This window comes from Callorhinchus milii, unplaced genomic scaffold, assembly GCF_018977255.1.
Source record: "Callorhinchus milii isolate IMCB2004 unplaced genomic scaffold, IMCB_Cmil_1.0 Scaffold15, whole genome shotgun sequence".
NCBI classification, from domain to species: Eukaryota; Metazoa; Chordata; class Chondrichthyes; order Chimaeriformes; family Callorhinchidae; genus Callorhinchus; species Callorhinchus milii.
In genome coordinates, this window is record NW_024704756.1 from 8,255,531 (window position 1) to 8,269,502 (window position 13,972).

At 38.2% G+C, this 13,972-nt stretch overlaps 1 protein-coding gene across 1 annotated transcript; it reads right to left on the minus strand.

The window, feature by feature from the left end:
* Window positions 1-695: 695 nt before the first annotated feature.
* Window positions 696-13,565, minus strand: LOC103177696 (MICOS complex subunit MIC27). The gene is made up of 9 exons (XM_007891996.1): window positions 13,483-13,565; window positions 8,071-8,175; window positions 6,462-6,581; window positions 5,001-5,055; window positions 4,729-4,827; window positions 4,129-4,220; window positions 3,696-3,797; window positions 1,882-2,017; window positions 696-1,100 (listed from the first exon to the last, which is right to left on the minus strand). The coding sequence occupies exons 1-9, from the start codon at window positions 13,492-13,494 to the stop codon at window positions 1,012-1,014; spliced, it is 810 nt and encodes a 269-aa protein (XP_007890187.1). The 5' UTR covers window positions 13,495-13,565; the 3' UTR covers window positions 696-1,011.
* Between the last annotated feature and the right edge of the window lie 407 nt (window positions 13,566-13,972).

The following is a 13,972-nucleotide window of genomic DNA, read 5'->3' on the forward strand; positions in this document are numbered from 1 at the left end:
TGCTCCAAACTTGAATATGTTACTTACATGCTCTTGGACCCTATCTTGCATGAGTGGTGCAATCAATATAAATACAAGTTGTTGTTGTAGTTGTATTCGTCAGCACGATGATGGGTTTCCGCACGTGTCAGACACCTGGCAGGCCAAAAAACCCAAACTTGAATACCAATAAGAAATGAGGTTCATCAGGACCAAGTGTGACTCCCGAAACTTGCAGCTGTCTGTATTTGAAGTACAGTATATTTAGCCTTATTAGGTTCTTATTAGTGCTTTTCATTTCCTCTGTTTGCATTTACTTTTTCATTCTTATCCGACTTAATTTCAGCATTCATACTTGTGTAATATCCATGGTACATGTAATTATTTTTTTTATTATTTATTTTTTCATGTAATGAATTCTAGGTGCACTTGCTGCTTTCAAAATATTACCTAACTTGGATTTGCATTCATTTGGGGTTTGAGGCAGGTATGTACTTATCTAACAATGATGCAAATTTTAATATAGAAGTCTTTCAAAAGATACCTTGCAACATGTTTGTACATGCTGTGCACAATTGGCTGCTGCGTTTCGCCCACAAAATACAGTCAATTCACTTTACAGTATATTCTGTGAAGCGCTTTGAGACGTCTCGAAGATGTGATAAGGCACTATATCAAATGTATTATTATTATAGAAAAAGGAACACAAAGTCTTCTATTCCCTGCAACGTGAGTCTGCGGGTATTTGATGTTTTATTTTATATACAAGGTGGAGTCTGTTAAAGTGGCAAATAGAGGGAGACTTCAAACATAAGCATGCATCACTTAAAATGTATAATTTTCTTTTCAAGTGCTAGATTCATAATTGACTTGTTTTGATCACATCACAGATAAATAGGCACATATAGTAAAGGAACTTGTACACAGCAAGGGATTGTCACACCAATTGATGGTTATTTGTGTACCAATTTATTCCATTGCTGAGGTAGACCCTAAGCATTGTAAAACATCTTGTGCAGTCATTAGAGAGCCTTAACTTCGGGTACTGTACAAGTCTTTATCTTCAGGATGTGACTGACCATGGTCCATCAAGTTAGGGTCAAGTATTTTATTCTCCTTTCCTGCCATATGGAAAAGAAAGATCTGGTTATCATTTCACAACAACTGTAATTTTTAAATCTTATATATATATATATATTCATGCAAACACGGTTAGATTTTTCTCCTGCACCTTAACAAACCTCTCACTGTGCAGGTCACAAAAGTGACAATACCAAAGGAGATTAGCTTCTCTAGATTGGATGGTCATTATCCAGTATGGGTTAAAAGGCAAGGTATGACTGTTACTCGAACAAAGCAGCACTCAATCAAGACTCTGGAATAAAGACTGTAAGCCATAGAACTTTGATGTATTACTAGATGCACAAATCACCCCGTGGAACTATCAGGCAAGATTGAAGGAAGTGACCATTACCCACTTTATAGACAAACGGATTAACCGTCCAGAAAATACTGTATATATTTTAGGTTTATATGAATCAGGATACCAACACCAGTTGGTTAAGATGTATAGAATGATTCTAAATGAGATTTTTCTTTCCAATTGCTAACTGTTCTTGCTCAGGGCTAAGGAGAGTTCTGCACAAATAATTGTGTGTACAGAGCTTCACAAACTGGTTAATTTTGTTTAAATATTACTAAAGAAGCCAGTCATTTGATCTATATTCTGCCAAAATCACCTTCAAACTTGTCACGGTAGTTGGGCCCTAGCACAAATTGCTTTACAGTTACACTACTCAGCCCAATTGTTTTGCAGCAAATCACTAAACGCATGGAATAATCTGGGCATAAGATACTATGTTAATGCTGAAGATGATTGAGAAGAGTTTAAAGAAAAGTTACCTTTTGTTGGCACAAGAGAACCTTCTGTATTTACTGATTTTTGAGATAAAACCTCTGACAAAGGTGCTGCTTGGGATTTGGTGCTTCCCATATTATTAAGCGTCTCCTGCTTTGGCGGTTCCTTCTGTGTACTGGGCTAAACAATTAGGGTGCAACACATAACAATACTAAAATTACAATTTCAAGATCACTTGAACATGACAGAATATTTAAATAATGGACAGAGTAGACCTTTGTTAGCTGACCGTTCAACTACAAAATGATCAAGTTGACCGGTTTTGTAATTGCTTCATTAATAAATTGCACTTTATCCAATACTGTAATTGCATTTTTAATATCTTATATACAAAGCTAAATGGTATTACAATTTTACATATTTAGAAAAAACTAAATGTTGTACTGTTATGGCGGCTATCAAAACTTGATTAAATGAGTTTATTAGTAAAGATTTATTTTAGGCCAGTGATTAATTTTCTACAGAAAAATACTAAACTACTTTGGAAAGATTTGTTTGCCACCATTCTAAGTTCTCATTGGTTTACTAGAAGTTATAATAATCCTTGCATTTGATATAGCACATTATCGCATCATCGAGACATCTCAAAGAGCTTCACAGAATATACTGTATAGTATAGCAACTGTGCATTTTGCGGGCGAAGCGTGGCAATTGTATATAGCGTACATTCAACTGTTTAATGAAAGGAGGTGATGGGACTTGTTATCTCCCACATGTGCACATCATTCTGAAGTTTTTTTTGTTAAGCAATTTACCCAAGAATAATATTTAAGTAGCTACAACTTGTCAAATAGCCTTGTAAGAAGTTAATTCATGTAAACTTAAAAGATTTTACTTCACCTGAGTAAAGTAAGTCTTTTATGATTTTTTTTTAGGCTTGCCCTCCACCTCTCTAAACTCCAACCCCCAGCTCATGAGCAAACACGTCATTGTCCAGCACAGACCTCCTCCCGAAGTAAAACTTGTAATATAAATGCAATTTGTTGTTGTTGGCTGTCATTCAGTTTATTAAATATAGTAGGTGTGCTATATTCTATATATTTTATTCGTGTTTTGAGAACCATAGTTGTGATTGTAAAGATGCTAATGAAATAAAATTTCTACCATTAAGGTACGCACACATCATTCTTATTACGTGAACTGATGTGTCACTATTTGTCTAGCAGGATTAAAATATTCAACGGAAGTCCTTGTTAGTCAGTAAAAGCCAATAAGAGAAAATTATATTTTAAATTTAGTCACTTAGTGAAATGACTCCCTCACTTCATGTGGCTCCATCTGCGAGTGCACTAGGTGATTGGCTGATTGTGCCAAAACTCTTTCTACTTTGACAAATGGGATGAACCATTCTTCTCTCAACTTTTAAGCATTTTAAGTAATTAGAAAATTTCAGTTCAGAAAAGGAGAAAGGATCCATAGATTTGATCCAAGTACCTGACACTATTTGGTGTGAATCTACCAGTGTTTCTTAGAAATGTATAAATCACAATTCAGTTTTTATCTTTTATCTGTGATTAAAGTAACAGAAAATTGTTGGAAAAACAAGTTTTGCATTGAACCCCATCTTTGCAAAAGAGTTGAAAGGGCAGGGCTCTATCGCTATATAGCAAGTCTGCAAACTGGAGAGAAAGTGTAGTGTAAAAACATCAGCAGTTAGACTATTCCATAAAATAGTTCTGTCATTCCTGAAAAGCGTAACTGGATATTACAAACTCTGGAATCAATTTCATTGTCATGTTACATGATTCCAGACTTAATGATTTGTTTTGTCGGGTTACTGACTGACTTCCAGACTTACCTTCTTTTTAGTTTCCTTTTTCTTTTCAGCATTGCCTTTCCAGAGAGATCCAACAGCGTCATAGCCCCATTGGCTGGCTGCAGATACCTTCTTACCAGAAAACTAAAGGAAAAATAAACAATTGTGCTACTCACCATTGTATCCCAGCAGAAAACCTAGTCTATTGATACTTGTGCAAAATTGGTGCAGTCAATGCTAAGTTACTTCACAAGATGAACACTGTAAAATACTAGACAGAACTATAATATGATTTATGTTTCTTCAGTTATGTGCAGTAATGACCATATATGGTGTTGCCCCTTTAGTTCTGTATTTTTGTTCCAACACAAGTCTTCTTGCTCACTTTCATCATTTGCCAAGTATGTCCCAGTACATTAAAATTAGGCTTTATTTTCTGAAATGTAACATATAATGTAAATGTAGGAAATGTTACCTTTGCTGCTGCAATTGCTTGTTGAGGGTAACAAATGGCCATTCCTACAGTGGCAAGTCCTGAAGGATACAACACCTTCTTAAACCGGGAGCCTGTTGAAATTTAAGGTATTTAGCACAAACATATCACAGATTGGCAGGACCACAATTTCCAAGGTTTATCCTTAAGCTAAATGAGAATTATATTAATTAAAAAAAGTTATTTTACAAGTGTAATTGTTGTTAATTTTTGGAAGATGAAATGAAAAGGGACTATATTTTTCTGTGAAGCAAAGATGGAACTGATAGAAAACTGTATGGGTGTTTTTTCAGCAGACAAAATATACAGTCAATTCACTTTATAGTATATTCTGTGAAGCGCTTTGAGACATCCTGAAGACTTGATAAGGTGCTATATCAAATGTAAGGATTATTATTATTATTAGAGGAATGGTTTCACAAATAGATTTGTTAAATAAAATCATTTAATCTAGAGCCATGAATCCACACACACACATGCACACACACATACTTTTCAACATTTGTAACCTAAATCTTGTATTCTGTGCCTATTCTATTTGTTGCTATGTGGCAATTATGTGGCAATTGCTGTACAACCCACCTCTTGATGCCAGGATCAATCCAGCTAATCCAGATACAGTTATCACACTGACTCTTGGCAAGAATCCTGAAGGTGGGTTCTTGAGGAAGACGTATGCATCTTAAATTAAAACAAATGAGTGTTACATTGTGTAGCACCAGAATTCTGGGCTAACCTGTTTTTTGATAGCAGAACAATACTCTCCTGCAACACATGATGTTTTCTGGGGAACTGATGTCGCATACAATGGGATTGCAGCGTAAATCCTGTTAAATTCATAAAGCCACACTTACTTTTTCCAAATGCAGCAGTATTTTGTGCGCCAATTCTGAAAGCAGCATATGCACCCTAGAAAAATATAAATGGAAAGTATCAATAAATCTTCCTATTTTAAATGGTTTTCTCATTCTCATGCACGTGCACTTCTTATATAGAAACAATATAATCTGAATTCATGCAGCAAGGTAAATTCATTTTTCTATTCTAAACTATGCAGACTTCAACTTCAAAATCAGCTTCACATCAATGAGGCCTAACTCAGGGTTGCATCTCCCTCAATAGGCTGATTAGGAAGCAAGCAGGCAGACAGACCGACCTGAACTAGCATTTAGGCTAAATTCACTATTACCTCATTTTGGGGTCTGGTACAATAAAATGCATTCTTAGATATAGTTTCTAAGAAACCACCGAGTTCATTGAAAAACTGGTTATAAAAAAATAGTATGGTTCGGTTTCCAGTACAGGTCTGATGCTAGTATTAATAAACTCTAACGTTTAATTCACTACTACAAATGTATACTGCAAGTCTGGAAAAAAAAGTTAATTTGCATTAATAATTTTCACTAAGATCAGACGACATTAATAATGTGAAAATTATACAAGTTTATTTGGGCCTTCAAGCCCTTTCCTTTCACAGACCAAGTAACATCTGCCCCACTTTACCCAACCTATTTCATCTCTTGAAGGAGATAACTAACCACAGGCAAAACATGCAGATAAATCTCTGTAAAGTTGTGCCTTGATTTCCAAAGGTAATCGAGTGAAGCATTAATCTAACATTATAACCTACATTACTCAACCCTAATTACATGCATTTCCACAGTCCCAGAAGCACAAGATCAATTGTGTCCAATAGAATATTTGATCATCCATGTCTAAGCTTATATTTATAATCTTAATTGCCATTCTTATTCAAACATATATCCAGCTTGTCTTCACAAGAATTTCATTCATGTAACAATCTTTTGGGTGGCAACATGGAAAATGACCCCGTCTCCCGCATACACCTGAATCATAAGCATCATGTACTTTCATTCATGTTTTCTCCCACTGTTTAACACCTCAACGTGTTACTACCTTGTAACAATTTTACATTTAATACTGCCTTTCATGTCGACATTTAATTGCGCCTTTCATGTCGGGAGGACGTCTCAAAGAGCTTCAGAGATGCTGGAGCCTGAGCTGGGGGTGGGCGTGTGAATACATGTGACACACTGAGAAAAGAAACAGCTTCCAAGGGCAAACCACCTTGTGAGTCAAGACTTTAGGTTCAGATTCTGATTAATTAATATACTGTTGAGAGTCCTTTTGAACAGTCAGCACAGGAAGGCGTATAATAGTACTCTGTATTATGAAAGAGTGAGAATTTTTAAATCTTAGTATATCAGTGCAGAAATCTTCTTTACAAACAATTTCTGTCTCAGAAATAATTTTATAGTACACGGTACATGCAGAACAAGATCACGAGACAGAACCTTGCACTTTGCTGCATATGGTTGAATAGTTTGTCTCACGACAGAAAGACCCTCTTCAAGACGACCGGGCTGTTCCTGTATGTACTTGAAGTTTGTGTGCGGTGCAGTGTAAACTGAAAGCTGAAAAGCAAGACAAACATTTGAGAAATATCTTTAATCGCAATGTTTGCTACTTATGGCAAAATTGGGTCTTGATATACTTTCTTTTCCAGCAAAATATTGAAATTATTTTTTATTTTTATCACCATAATAAGTAATGTTAATTATATATTTTAGGCTTATATATTGTGGTTAGTCTACTTTAATAGTTAAGGAAAAGTTACAAAATAAAGAAATTTTAAATAAAAAGCTTGCAAACTAGTAACAGATCAAATTAAACATTTGTTTACTCTTACTTTATATAATATTCTACTAGATACGGTAAATCTTGTGCACCAATCTTGTACACACTTAAAATGCTAGTACTGTATTCCAGACCAAAATTGCTTTATTGTAAATTTATTTGCAAGAGAATTTAAAAAGAATGGATTCTCCTTGTTGTTCAGTCGGAAATAAAAACATATTTCATGGCAAGTTATATATTTATATTCATCACACACACACCCACACACACAGTATTAAAACATTCAGGATGTCTGAGAATGAACAACATTGCTGCAATTTGCCTAAGGGCAGAAAGGACATAAGCTATGAGTTGTATTCGTGTGGAAAATGATATCAACTGAATCCCTTGTGTGTTCTGTCCTGCAATACACCTGCAGCTAATGTTTATTTTCTGCATAGTAACCTTTCAACTAAAATAACAATTGGGAGTGGATAACCAGCAGTCCTGTGAGAAAAGCAATTTAGGTATTTTCAGGGTCTGAAGGGTAATTTGGGGACAGGCACTCAGAAGTATTTCTTTACACAGAGAATAACCACCAAGTGGCACAGGTTGTAGGAAAGTGTGGAAAAGGGAATAACACTGATTTCACTTAACAAAAACAACAACTTGCACTTATATAAAGCGAAACTTGATGCAGTAATTGGGAAAAGGAAGGGTTGGTATTCTGGAAGGATGAAATCAAATAGTCTGAAAGGCCTTCTTACTATAAAATTCATAGACAGGGCAATTATTTGGTCGACTACCTTGTAACATTGTGTAAGTTTGATTAACCCTCAAAACAGTTAATTAACTGTTTGTTAATCTATTCATCATTGCAAATACAGTGTAAAAATTACAAAACAGGATTTCTGATACATGCTATTCTCTGTTTTACTATGTTTGATTAAACAGTACCATAACTTTATTAGATTATTGCAAATCCCAATCCCATTTCCCTACCTTTTCTCCATATCCCTTAACACACTTACTGTCTATCTATATGTCTGCCTCTCAATTAAACATCCCAATTGATTCTGCATGTGCAGCCTTCTGTTGTGGTGCATTCCACATTGTTACAAGCTTTTGTATGAAGAACATATGTGGTTTTACTTCTAAATAATTTGCAGCTCTGTATAAATTACAGATTCAAATTGAAAATTTACTTTTTGCATGTCGTATGAATATAAGGCATGCATTTATTTTGAAACCTTACAAAGGGAATTCAGTAAGAGTTAAATAACTCACCTGTTCAGGCCTAATTAGTTGTTTCTCCTGTTTGCTTTCATTTGAAGCGTACACTTGGAATGGAATTAGCCCCAGGCTGACTGGAAGGGCTGCAAGTTTGACAACCTGAAGAGAAAAAAAAAATCCACAAATGTTCACCCAGAGGATTCCTACTAATTATACTCATTTTTCAACATCTACTACCAAGCCTCATACTAGCCGGATGAGCAATTAAATCATTCAAACTTTGTTTTCAATCAATAATATTTTTTTTAAAAAGAGTATCACTACGTTGTAATATTGTGTTTATGTGTTCTAACTGAACAATAACAATCTTTTCCCGTGCAGAACTAATGTCCTGTTCTTTTAATTATTTTCATATGATTATCGCATTATGCATGTTTCAACATTTAAATGAAAGAGGTTTCAAGTAACTACAACTGCACTTTAGAGATCATTTAATGGCTACGCCAAATTGGAAAAGCCAGGACCAAGATACGTTTATTTTCAATATAATTCTATGTAATGTAATTCAAGGTCATTCTTTATCATTGATTTGGAATGAGAAAGGAATTCTGACTTTGATATCAGTTTTAACAGGCCAAACATTCAGATGTGGTAAAGCTACAATGAAAATAAGGTATCTATTTTTCTAAAGCATTTGCCCTCTCTTAATATGGTGTGACCTGAAACATATCTTGTATTAAACAGATTAGTAAATTATTACAATCCTTTGAAGAATAATCATGATTCATGATTACAATATGTGTGGACATACTATGAAATGACCAATCGAAGGGTGTGAGAATGACTTTCTCCAAATCATCATGGACTGGATTTCAACTCTGAACAAAAAATTACTAAACCACTGAGTGACCAAGTCTCCCACATATTTCCGATTGAACTATTACTGCAGATTTGAGAGAATTAAATAAACAATGCAGTTTAGCTCTTTGTGTCTATTATCCCCATTTTCTATTTAGATCTCTATTCATTTTATTGATAAAATGTTTCTCATCTTACCATTCACTGTCCCTTTACATATAACAAAATATTTAATGTAACAATATTATTTGTCATTTTCTTCCTGTTAACTGATGCCCTCCTACCTCTGTGCACTCCCTCATCTCAATCCTGCGCCCTCCCACACTCGGGTCCTGATCCCCAACTGTTCAGCGCCTTGGGACGTCCTCCCGGCGTGAAAGGCGCTTTACAAATGTAATTTTGTTGTTGTTGTTATAGAACTCCTCTGCAAGTGGATGATTTGTATTTTTTCCAGTTTAGTTTGTGTGATGTATTCTCAGAATAGGGGATCTCTGCACCTTAGGCCAATTTCTCAACATGAAAGTCATTGTATAAATTTGAATTGTAATGGGTTAAACAAAAAAACTGAAGCCTTTAAAAAATAGTTAAATACTCCCACACCTTAACCAATCAGAAACAGGCACTCACAGAACTGTCTGAATGAGCAAAAACATTGCCTCTCCTGTAGCATCCGAACCAGTTTAGTTACTTCCTAGTAGTTCTATTGCAAACTAGGTCACCTTTTCTAGAAGAAGGTTAAACCTCAATGTATCACGTTGACATAAATCCACTGGGAAGTCTAAAGGGACAACACAAATATTGCACTACATTTTCAACGATCCACTTTTACAATGAAGCAAATCAATTTCAAATTAGAAAATTCTAGGTGAATTGAGTAAGAAGCTCTTAAATCTTTAGGACTGTCCTGTTTGCACCCAAGTCCCTGAATTCATTTCAACCAATTCCTTTCACATGAATATTCTCATGGATGTGAAGATTATAATCACAGATGGGAAACTCTTGGGTAATTTTGTTACTGTGTTATTAATAATCCTTGCATCTAACAAAACGCCTTACCATTGTGTTGAAATTCCTCAAAGTGCTTCATAGAATTTTTACTTTATTAAATTAATTAAATACAACTACTTGTATTTGTAGACAAACTACTTGTACTTGATGATTGAGGAAGGATTACATTTTTTAATGAAAGAAAACAGCCCTTCATCTCCCGAGCACATACAAGTATCTACAATTGTTTCACACATCCCAATGCAGTATTTACTTTCTCTCCTCTCCAACCAGTCGCCAATTTTCTCCACCTGTCTTTTCTGAAGCTATTCGGCTACCTTTTGTTCCAATGGGTAAGTTCCACTTCGCCCAAATGTCCATTATTCAAATACGCCTTGACAGATAGCTATCCAATATTGTCAAATTTGATTATGATCTTGCTTGCCTGATATCCACATATGTAAATAAAATAGATGAGCTGATTTTCCCCAATGTAATTTAGGGTACTAAGATGGATTACATTACTCTTACCATTGTTCTAGTTGAGATCAACTTAAATCAGCACATAATAATGATGAACTCTGGGACAGACTACACAATTTGGATGACTCAGCTACACACTGGCTAAACTATTGAGGCATGAGGGGAGCTTTATACTGAATCTCCTTTTTGCATGCCAGCAAATTCCTCTGGCTCTATTGTTTAGCATCTTTCCCAAACATGATGGCTCACTATGAAGATAGAAATACTATAATGCTCTTCTTTTCCCAAACTCACTTGAGGGAAAACTCTAAAAAAACGGTTTAAATTTTTTTAATGAAAGAAATCTCGCAGATGTGAAAAGGCGCTGTATCAAAGGCAAGGATTGCTATTTATTATTATATCAAATGCAAGGATTATTATTAAAACCGCTGAACAGGATCATTGCACTTAATGTTACCAATTAATCTTTTAACACCACTTTTAGCACCAATCAAATATTTTATTCTGAGGCTTTATACTTCAAGCTTATGTTTTATGTAAAGATGAACTATTTGAGACCATGGTCAAACTTTTCCAATGAAAGTGCAATACACGTTTGACGAAAATGATCTTTTTTTAAAAAAAAATCAGAGTGAGGACTTGGAAAAAATATTACAGCATATTTGGAATTAGACTCCTGCAGACTGTTATGGAGAAGTATTAATTGTCAGATAAAATAGGTCTCAAATATATATAAAGCATACACTTCCTTCAAATGCAGAGATCTTTTACTCCTACCTAACATCCTCTCTCCTATCCACACACGCTGGCTCAGGTTTACTGATCATAGTGATTATGTCTGTTATTTTTTATACTGAAGTTATTGTAATATTGTGGACATGGCTTTGGGAACCATCGTGGAATTATTTAATGCTCATTAGTTTCCATCAGCAGAGTTTTCGATTATTAAAATCTGATGAGAAGTCTAAGAAATAGTCACTGGTAAATTTTTAATGTCAACCATCCATTATATCCGCCCTTGACCTTTTAATTGTGGAGAAATCCCTGAACATGTAAGCTGGTTCTGATCTTTTTGGAACGATGATTCCTTGTTTACTTTTTCAGAAAGGGTAAATGTTTGCAAGCAGTGAATATTTGCAGTGCTCACTCAAAGCTGCAGAGAGCTTGTTTTTAAACCTATGACACCATTCTCAATTTACCTATTATTCCCACAATTTGCTTATTTGTCAAGTCTAAAAATTACTTCCAATAACGAAACAACGCTATATAATCATTTAATCTCAAACATGCCATTTTAAAATGTGTTCAAGGCCAGCTATAGAGACACTTCAAAATGAAAGGAAGCTCAACAACAATACTGACATAGCTGTGAAAGGCTATTTCTGAAAAAATAAACCCTTTTCACACATTCGCAAATAATAATCTAGAGAAATATTACATGATATGCCAAAAAACAAGTAATTTGTTCATATTTTTCTTGCCAATATTTTCTGGATTCAATTTTTAACACAAAAAATCTAAACTAAACCGCTCAGTGGACAATAAAGTAAGAATTATGTTTGTAGTTATACTCTATGTGTATTTAGTAAACCCACCTAAAGTTAGAAAGGTTTCTCCAATAAGTTCTCTGTAGTAAAAACATTCATGTATCTCATTGAATCTAGCAATACCCTAGCCTTAGCATATTTACAGTACAACCATCCAATATAAAGATCAGCACACAGCAATGGTGCACCAGCAAAGATAGCTTTGTTGGGAGAACAAGTTGAATAAAATTATACCAAGTTAAAGGCAAGCACCCAAAACAAAAGGCAGCAAATACCAAGGAGAGCTATGACGTCTGTAATCTAATCTTCGCGGGGATCAGGATGAAAGTCATATACCAAGGCTCCTTGATGGGATTACAGGGACATACCATTGGCAGACGCTCATTGTTGTCTATTTAATATCCAGGAGGATTTCATTAATCCGCTCAGCAACATTTGTAATATGACACAAAAAAAAACTAACAGCTGTCTCTTCAGCATTAGAAATGTCAGAGGTGTTCCAGTGGATAGAATGCAGCGAAGGGGAAAAGCCAAAGTGGAGAGGACCAGGCAACCGCTTTAAAGTGTGTGTGTGTGTGGGGGGGGGGGGGGGGGGGGAGACAGACACAACCTCCTCAATGTGTGTGTGTGTGTGGGGGGGGAGGGAGACACAACCTCCTCGATGTGTGTGTGTGTGGGGGGGGAGGGAGACACAACCTCCTCGATGTGTGTGTGTGGGGGGAGACACAACCTCCTCAATGTGTGTGTGTGTGTGGGGGGGGGGGGAGACACAACCTCCTCAATGTGTGTGTGGGGGGAGAGGGTGGAGTGACAACCTCCTCAATGTGTGTGTGTGTGTGTCTGTGGGGGGGGGGGGGAGACACAACCTCCTCAATGTGTGTGTGTGTGGGGGGGGGGGGAGACACAACCTCCTCAATGTGTGTGTGTGGGGGGAGGGGGGGGGGGAGACACAACCTCCTCAATGTGTGTGTGGGGGGGGGGAGACACAACCTCCTCAATGTGTGTGTGTGGGGGGAGGGGGGGGGAGACACAACCTCCTCAATGTGTGTGGGTGTGGGGGGGAGGGGAGGTCTCAAATGAGTTTTTAGGACAAGTCGAACCTCAGCTGAGACCGTTAGAACCTGACGTGAACTGTGCAGGAGCGGCCCGGCCGTCAGGTCACTGACTCCATCACCGACAAACTGTCACCAACTGTCATGGAAGCTCCTCTCCCTCCTCCCCTCTGCCCCTCAGTGTCAGGGCCGAGGGCTGGGGGCCGAGGGCCGGGGGCTGAGGGCTGAGGGCCGGGGACTGAGGGCTGGGGGCCGGGGACTGAGGGCTGAGGGCCGGAGACTGAGGGCTGAGGGCCGGAGACTGAGGGCTGGGGGCCGGGGACTGGGGGCCGCTGTCAATGTCAGACAGGGCCTCAGCCTCGCACTTGTCCCTGAGGGAGATCCTCCTCTTATCCTGAGCCTGATTCCGGCTGCGAGCCTCCGCTCCGCACGGCCCAACACCCCCGGCCCCGGCAGCCACAAACCCCCTCCGCACCCCGAGCACCCGCGCGGTATCGGTGTCCGCGGCCCCGATCCCACGGTAACGAGGAGCCTCTGACCTGAGCAGCCATAGCGACGGCAGCGGCGTCACCCCGCGAGCCTGCGCACAGCACAGCTCAGCTCAGCTCCACACCGCCCCGCAGCGGGCCGGCCCGGTACTGCAGCCCCACCAGTCAACACTGCGTGTGGGGCAGTGGAGGCTCTCAGAGCTCAGCCAACAGCTCTCACACTGGGCTCAGCCACTCTGTGTGGGGCAGTGGAGGCTCACACAGCAGCTCTCACACTGGGCTCAGTCACTCTGTGTGGGGCAGTGGAGGCTCACACAGCAGCTCTCACACTGGGCTCAGTCACTCTGTGTGGGGCAGTGGAGGCTCCTACAGCAGCTCTCACACTGGGCTCAGTCACTCTGTGGGCAGTGGAGGCTCCCACAGCAGCTCTAACACTGGGCTCAGTCACTCTGTGGGCAGTGGAGGCTCCCACAGCAGCTCTAACACTGGGCTCAGTCACTCTGTGGGCAGTGGAGGCTCCCACAGCAGCTCTCACACTGGG

Bases quoted from the DNA above. Each gene is read 5' to 3' on its own strand.
- LOC103177696 (XM_007891996.1), bottom strand. The intron at 5,056-6,461 runs GTTCTGTCTCGT...ATATTTTTCTAG, and splicing joins CATATGCAGCAAAGTGCAAG to GGTGCATATGCTGCTTTCAG. The intron at 2,018-3,695 runs GTAAGTCTGGAA...CTAATTGTTTAG, and splicing joins AAAAGGAAACTAAAAAGAAG to CCCAGTACACAGAAGGAACC.